At 38.8% G+C, this 8,542-nt stretch overlaps 2 protein-coding genes across 2 annotated transcripts; one reads left to right on the top strand and one right to left on the bottom strand.

Moving 5' to 3' along the window:
• The first annotated feature begins 370 nt into the window (after positions 1 to 370).
• On the top strand, positions 371 to 826 carry LOC104906537 (uncharacterized). Its single transcript, XM_010695307.2, has one exon. The coding sequence runs from the start codon at positions 371 to 373 to the stop codon at positions 824 to 826; it is 456 nt and encodes a 151-aa protein (XP_010693609.2).
• Positions 827 to 2,756: 1,930 nt separating this feature from the next.
• LOC104906512 (origin of replication complex subunit 2) lies at positions 2,757 to 6,911 on the bottom strand. The gene is made up of 6 exons (XM_010695278.3): positions 6,538 to 6,911; positions 6,333 to 6,439; positions 4,586 to 4,718; positions 4,149 to 4,440; positions 3,367 to 3,594; positions 2,757 to 3,257 (listed from the first exon to the last, which is right to left on the bottom strand). The coding sequence occupies exons 1-6, from the start codon at positions 6,664 to 6,666 to the stop codon at positions 3,058 to 3,060; spliced, it is 1,089 nt and encodes a 362-aa protein (XP_010693580.2). The 5' UTR covers positions 6,667 to 6,911; the 3' UTR covers positions 2,757 to 3,057.
• Positions 6,912 to 8,542: the final 1,631 nt, after the last annotated feature.

Raw genomic sequence — 8,542 nt, 5'->3', positions numbered from 1 at the left:
TGCAAAAAATAGGGGAAGCTTAGGGATTAGAGAATGCATAAGCTGGAATGTTGCTGCTATTGGGAAATATGTATGGCAAATAACTGCAAAAACTGATTTGCTATAGATCAAATGGATCCACTCAGTGTATATTAAGGGGTCATCATGGTGGGAGTACCAAGCTCCAACAAATGCTAGCTGGTGCTGGAAGAATATTTGCAAAGTTAAAGAGAAGATGAAACAGGCTTACACTGATGACAAGTGATTAAATGCTGATGCAAAATACACCATAAAGTCACATCAGTGGTTGCATCCTGAAGGAGAGAAGATCAGATGGCATCATTGGGTCTGGAATTCGTTTAATATTCCTAAGCACTCACTAATAGCTTGGATGGCTATGAAAGGCAAACTCAAAACAAGAGACAAGTTGATGAAAATAGGAATAAGCAGGGAAGACACTTGTGCATTGTGTGAACAAGATACTGAAAATAGTCAACATCTATTTTTCAGATGTCCTTTCAGCAAGAGAGTGTGTCATGGTACTTTGCAGTGGCTTGGAAAACAAAGCACAGCTACCGAATGTCTGTATACTCAGTGGAAGAAATGGGGAAGAAACTATAGCAGCAAGAGACAACAGAAGATAGGATATGCAGCATTGACAGCAGTTGTTTATGAAGTGTGGAGAGCCAGAAACAATGCAATATGGAATCTGAAGGTTCCTTGTCCTAATGCTGTTGTTAGCAGCATTAAGAAGATTGTCTGTATGAGGATTCAACATCAGGTGAATAGTAAATGGTCTAGAGAAGACAAGGATTGGCTGGAAAAAATAAAAGCAGATGAGAGGTAGCAGTAGTTATTTCAGTTAAAGGTGTGAGTTTTTGTATAGCTCAGTAGGGTATCTAGAAGTTGATGTGTTTTGTTTGTTAGTAGAGGGTGTGTAGGATTGCTGTGTTGGTGTTTGTTTGTTTTTGGTCTCTGTATTTGGTGGCTCTTATTGCTTTTGGTATAATATCTCTTACATTTTACCCAAAAAAAAATATATATTTTAAAGTTACTTACAATTTGGTTTTTTTTATTACATTTCAGTTATTTTTTTTGGAGGGAGATATTTGGTGGGAGAAAGGTCTGCCATGGTGGGTGTTGGGCTGGGCTAGGGGGGCTAGCAAGGGATGCTGGGCTGGCAGGAGGTGCTGCTGCCAGTAGGGGGTACAAGGGCTGGTAGCAGGTGGGCTGTCACGGGTTGGGCTGAGGGGTGGGGTGGGGGTGGCATTGGCTGGGGGTACTGCTGCCAGCAGGGGGGTGCAGAGGATGGCAGCAGATTTTGTTTTTTTTTTTTGAAAAAAAAATAAAAATAAAAGGGTTGTGGATTTGGGCATAAATCACAGCGCTTCTATATTTGTAATTAATTGAAGGAAAAATTCACATGAATAATCCGAACTATTGGCAATCTTCCCATATTAATCCCAATTATGGATTATTCTAGTATAATCCTAACTATATGGGGTATCTTCTCCTAATGAGCTGTAACCTGAAGAAACCGGTTAAGCAAGTTACTTAAGGCATGTGTCTTGCATACATTGGTTCCTATAATTTTTTTGAAAGATAATAACCACTGCACCACGCACCAGCATCACATACCAACCCCACGCACCAACACCACCAGCACAGCACCACCACCGCACCACCACCAGCACCACACACCGACACCACCAGCACCGCCACACCCTTCGAACCCCCTAACCACCATCAGAACCACCACCTACCGCCGCACTCCTACAAATCAACCCCACCCCATCGAACCCATAACCCCCACAGAACCACCACCTCTAATCGACCCAAATCAACCCCAAACAACCCACCCATTCAAATCGCACCACCTCCACCTTCAAATCGCAGCACCACCACCTTCAAACCACCCCCACCCCCATCGAACCCACAAACCGCCACCCCATCCCGTCAAATCGCACCCCCACCCAGCCCACCGTCGAACCCATTCGAACCCCAATCGCCCACCGTCAAACCCATTCAAACCCCACAACCACATCATTGCAACCCCAGCCACCCCCGAAAACCCATTCGAATCCCAACCCCAAAACCCATTCAAACCCATTCAGAAACAAAAAGAAGAAGAAGAGAGGAGGTCTCTGGTGGTGCCGATGGTGACGCGAGGGAGGAGATAGAGTGGGGAGGAGTGCCGGTTTGGTGGTGGTGGCGGAGTTTGTTGGCATGATACTATAGTGGAGTTAGTGTATGGGTTAGGAAGGGGAATAAATGGTTGTGAGGGGGCATGTGACTAGGGGTCGGGGGTAGTTTTCAGGTGAACGGAAGTGTTTTTCGAGGTGGTGGGGTTGGATTTGAGGTTGATGGTGGTGGTTTTCAGGAAGAATAGGATGATTTCCAGATTGGTGGTGGTGTTTTATAGGGTGGGTGGGTGTACTGTTGGTTTTATAGGGTGAGTGGTGTACCGGTGGTGTTTCAATGGATGAAAGTGATGGTCAGTAGAACAGAAAGGAAGAGAGAAAGAAATAAAAAAGAAAAATACGAAAATCTTAAAATTTAACCTGTTTAACAGGTTGTAGGTCATCAGGGTTCAATTTAGGAAGGTCCTTCAATAGTTAGGATTATACTAGAATAATCCATAATTGGGATTAATATTGAAACACTAGCCATAGTTCGGATTATCTATGTGAATTTTTCCTTAATTGAAGAGGTATCTTTATACTAAACTACGCACCTTTCTCATTTCCTTAAAAACATGCCCAAAGCCATTGTTGCAATTAATAGAAAAAAACGGAGGAAGTAAGATCGCATAGAATAACAAAAAGCACAAGTGGAACGTCCAAACATGGAAGTGACTTCTGGCATGATGATAGGTAACTTGACAACAGAGAGAGTTGAGCAAGAATCGTCCAAAATACAAGAAGCTTCATACAGATATCATGCACCAGAGCAACTTCAATAACTTCTCTCAAGAATCAAACGTATCTCCTCTCATTTTTTTCGATTACATTCCATATTGAGATCCCAGGTATAATGATATTCCTACTACAGACATACCAGAGAATTCATGGCAAGAATCTACTGACTAATCTCCATCAACAATTTCTCAATAGCTTCCGTTGAGAGAGGAACATACAAGCAATCCTGACCATCAGAATGTTTTCTTGTCTTGACCAACTCATGATCTTTGAATTCTGTTAAATGGGAGTTCAGAGTGATCTGACTACTCACAAGGAAGCGCTCTCGGCAAATTGTGTATAAATTGTTCACTGCCATGCCTGAAAGAAGGAAAATAAAGGAAAATTATGTTAACATGAGGGCTGAAGAAAAGGAAAACTGCCTAAACCATACAGATCGATGACAAAGTGCAGGAGGAAGGTTACTCACCTTCTTCATCAGGATGAGCCAGTTGATACTCAGAAAGAACTTTGAACACACTTTGAGCATTTGGTGTCAAACTTTGTAGAACTATGGCAGCTGTTTTTGCACTTTGCGCACCACCACTGTGCGCCAGAATTAAAGGAAGGAACATCGTTTCAACTTTGTACGGTGCAAAGGTTGGGACATGATGACAGCACCAGTTAAATTGTGTGTGCACCATCTTTTTATCCCATACTGCCACCCAAAAAAAATAGAACAGAGTAAATAAGCTTGGTTAGGTATTCCAATCCAACAAAAAGAGCTGATATTCATATGTAATAATAATCATAAACTGGATCGCTTCGTCAAGGAAAACAAGTTGCTAGTTGGTAGACCTTCCCTATCCAGGCTAGCTGACTTCCATACTATAAGCATAAATTCACCTCAAATAACTGAAATTATGTTTCTTTATTGTTTGACAGTAGCTTGCATTTCAAAAGTTCATCACATGTAGTTTCTTGGAGCACAGAAGACAAATCTTGAAAACGCTAAAAGCCAAATATAGCAGAGGACAAACAAGCAAAAGGCTTCAGGGAAACAAGATCATTGTTCTGTATCGATGTTTTCATTGAGCATTTTATGTAACATAAACTCATGATTCTAGTGATAATTAAACAGCAGCAAGGGAGAAAGGGCAAAGAATAAAAATAGATAGGAAATAACAGAAACAAACTCAGCCTAAATAAATCAAGGTTGTTGATGGTTTAAATATCCTACAAAATGTTGACAGAACAAATATGAATCCTTACACAAAGATGCATTCACGTGATCGATTGTAGCCACTATTCGAACATGAGAACAAGCAGCCATCCTTGCAAGAAATTGTTGCGTATCTGAATCCTGTAAACCAGGTCCATCAATATTATGGATAAGAATACAAATGAAAGAATCATCTTCCTCGGTTAGTGATCCATCTAGAAAAGCAAACAGGTCATCTGTGGATTTAGAGCTGAATGGTTGTTGAACTTTACACAAGCTCCCAGTTGATTTCTTTCTGGTTTTGATTTGTTCCCAGAAAAGTTCAGCTGCTGCAACACTAACCTGCAGCACAGATTCATTGCAAACAGCCAAATCACCTACATGCACACAGTATTGTCAAGGGGACATATAAGAGGACACCTAACATGGAGCGGAAAAAATGGTTCCTTGAGAGGGAACTTTATCATTGCACCACCTAAGCAATTACCTGTTTGATATTTACTGATTGAAGATAACCATTGACTACAAGCACCGAGTACTCTGTCAAAGCCGTTGAAGCAAAATCTTCAATCAAAGTTTTCTTTGATCCAAAACCATACATGAGAAGGCCAAACCCGCACCTGCAATGACAATATCAAATTCAAAGTCATGATGAAGATAATTCTTACATTCAGATGCTGCCCAAGTGTGTGTCATTGTATTTAAATAAGACCAAATGAAAAGAGCTTGATGCTCAAAAGGTCTGGTCATCGTTCATTGGTAATTGGCAGAAAAAGAATGGGGCAAATTTCACGTACAAGTTAGTGTTCCATTCTCAACAATCATCAAAAATATCATCTGAAAAGCCCTAGTTTCTTAAATTTCATCAACTGAAAATCTTAGCTTAGCTGCTAAATGATTGCAACAAACTTCAGCCCCCCTGCTTTTTGATGGAAGGTGAAGGAGAGGAAACATGCCATATAACTTTTTAGTGACTCCTGAGTCCTGATTACCATATCAGCTAAACCTTAAATTGGTCAAAAATATATGATTTAGGAAAAGCACCCAAAACTTTTGTAATCCAGTTGATATCGCTAGTCTCATCTCATACTATTATACAATTAGGTTCAAATTAGAATACTAGGATCCTCTCAACACCAGATCTCAAGAACGCTGCAAACTAAGCGACAAACAATTGAACAATACAAGATCAAATTAACAGGGCGACAACAAGGGAAATGGCTCAGGTCTAAGTCGTAAATATGTAACCTCTCTTATCAACAAATCAATCTATTGACCTGCTTTACGCTCCCTGCAGTTCCTCTCTTCACAAATTGAATAAACACTAGACAAACTACTCTGCAAAATAGGAAAGCTATGTAGTTTCTTTTAACGACATCACAGAAACAGTCAATCACCAAGGATTCTGCACTGTGACTTAAATCCTTTAAGAGTCAAGAACTTACAGGGGAGAGCATGATTACATGTTCCATCAATGATTTCACAAGTAAGCCAGCGTTTCTGACAAAGTTAGCCAAAGAATAAACTGATGTTTAAGTTGCGAACTGTTGCTTCACTCTATTTCATTTACTCATATAGAGGATATAGCTTTCTTATAGTCCACTAAAGAAGAACAATAGTAATAGACGAGAATAATTCACTAAAGCAGAGTAAAAGGAGGGTAACATCATGCACAAGTTCACAACTTTATCTTTAGAGAAACGATTATCAAAAGGCCTCTACGTGCAAGTAAAGTATGTAAAAGAAAACCATTACAATTTTTTCTTAAAAATGGACTGCTAGTATATTCATTATTATTGAGAATGAATTAACACATTGCAAATTTCTGGCATAACTAGGTGCAAAGAGTAAAACCCACATAGTTGAACACCTGAATCACAACAATACTAGGACAATGCTTGATAGCCCATATGAAACATCCTAATGGAAGTCCTCAACTCAATTCATATAGTGTGTATAGAGACATTCATAACTACTGCTGAGACTGTCCTCAAGTCATTTCATATAGTCCTACAATGCTTGTTTGTGTACGAAGTGGAAATTCATGGGAAGTAGAAAATCGAAGAATTCCTACTACCCCTACATAAGTGAAACTTCCCATACTCAAACAAAACGATTTTTCATACTTTCCATGAAACAAAATTATCTCGGCATTGAAACTTCCTAGGAAGTTACAGACAGTTACTACCTTCTAAACAATGCACAGAAAAATACCAAAAAAGAAAAGAGAAAACCTGAGTTCAAAAACCCATTCTTGATACAAATTTCTATAGCTATCCATCAAAGCTTTAACTTCTTTGGCATGCTTTGGTTTGAGATCCAAAGCCGCTGCTCTAAGTTCCTACAAAATGTGCACAAACCAGCATCTGGGTTTAAATTTTATCCAATTAAAAACAATATTTTCTGGAAGAAAAGCTTTGCAAATGAATGAATACATACTTCCTCAGGAACAAGGTCAATATCAGAGAGTTTATGGCCTGATTTTTTGGCAGAAGTGCCTGATTCTTTTGCCAAGAAGTAATTTCTAGAGAATCCAAAGTCTTCATCATCCACATCATTGATATCCATTACCAGCTTATAAAAGCACAGAGAAAAGCCTCCAATTCACAGAATCACAGTGGAGTGTCGAACTCGAAGGGAAGTTTACTAGTTTTGTGGGTTTAAGTTTTGTGGGTTTAACTGAACCCTGAAGCTTACTTATGTGAAATTGGGGGTAAACTATTGGCGCGTTGATGGAAACCTCAAATGGGTGAATCCGTTAATCTATTAGAGAGAATTTGAGTTGTCCTAGGTTTTCATAACAATTTACTCACTTTTTAAGTCTGTAAATATTTACCTAATTCATTTCTTCGACCAGTGCAATGCTTGATATATGCCTGCGTCGATTATTTAGTTTTATTCTTAATAAATTTCATCAAAATATAATTATAAAAGTATGATTTATAATTATTGTTATACAAACTACTATACTCTATAAAGTTTTTAGAAATTGACATAACATTTAAATGTAAAGTCTTGTAGTCCAATTAAATTTGTAATTTTTTTTATTGATTAACCATTTTTCTCATTATATCAAGTTACTTTGTCAATGCTTATTTAGTTTATTATTGGAATTTTTGACCCATCTTTAAATTACGAAATGATATAATTGTACAAAATCTGAATATCCAATTAAGGGATCGTTTGGTTCTTTATTTGTAGGTCTCAAGAAACGGAATCAATTACCGATTCCCGTTCTTCTTGTTTGGTTCAACTCCACATCAATCCTTTACCATTACTTGATGGTAATGGATTCCCCCAATTTGTTACCGATTTCCTTTCATACTCTTTGCACCTAGTTATGCCAGAAATTTGTAATATGTTAATTCATTCTCAATAATAATGAATATATTAGCAGTCCATTTTTAAGAAAAAAATGTAATGGTTTTGTACATACTTTACTTGCTTGCACGTAGAGGCCTTTTGATAATCGTTTCTCTAAGGATAAAATTGTGAACTTGTGCATGATGTTGCCCTCCTTTTCCCCCAGTTGAAGCTTAAGTCAGGTATCAGGAGTATGAAGAAACTTTTAGAGAGAGAAAGTAGAGAGAGAATTTATGGCAGAATACCAGTACTATGCTCTGAAAAACGTACCTTTCCCCGGATTTCAAGGACTATTTATACTGTTTGAAATGACTGATGTACCTTGATGACACCCTAATTTGGGAGCATTTGATTGGCTAAGCAATAATGCTGTGACACGTGGCAGGTGCTGATTGGTCAGTTTACCTCACCTTTTTACAGAAAGAGGCTTTACCTTTACTTGGCCTAAGTACAAGTTTGGGCCACAAGGAAGCTTGTTAGTACACTTTTTTCCTTAGAAAAGTGTACTTTAGCCCATCTAAACTATTGATTCATGTACTTTACCAGTATAAGTACGTGCCACTTGTAAGGTGGCGATGAGGCCACGTGTCACCTTCATAGTTGTTGATTTTGAGGCTACAACATTTGCCCCTTAAAAGAGGAAGTTATCATTCGGGCGCCAAGACGGTTGGTTTCCTCTTTTAACCGATCAAAACTGCCCTTCCTTTTTTCAAAAAAGAGGCGTCATTTAGCCGGTCTCAACAGGTCAACCTTCAAAGGCCCTAAGCAGACAACGGTTATTTTTACCAGATGAGGGGGTCACTTTCACCCCTCCATAAATATGTTCCTTCGTCGAATCTGAAATCATTTTGAACATCCTTGAGAGATTTTCTAGAGAGAGAGAGACTCTGCATATTTTTACCGAGCTTTTAGAGAGAGAAAATTATTCCGTCCAAGCTCTTGCTAAGTGCTTTCCAATCGGCCGAAGTTTCATCCAGCTCGTCCTTGACATTCGTCCAAGCACTTTCAACAGGTATTCCTTTCTCTGTTTACTTTACGTTTTCATGCATTTTTTAAGAAAAATGGACTCTTCTTCTTCAAC

This window comes from Beta vulgaris, chromosome 3, assembly GCF_026745355.1.
Source record: "Beta vulgaris subsp. vulgaris cultivar EL10 chromosome 3, EL10.2, whole genome shotgun sequence".
Lineage (NCBI taxonomy): Eukaryota > Viridiplantae > Streptophyta > Magnoliopsida > Caryophyllales > Amaranthaceae > Beta > Beta vulgaris.
The sequence above is the reverse complement of the archived record's forward strand: the minus strand, read 5'-3'. Positions and strand labels throughout refer to the sequence as shown.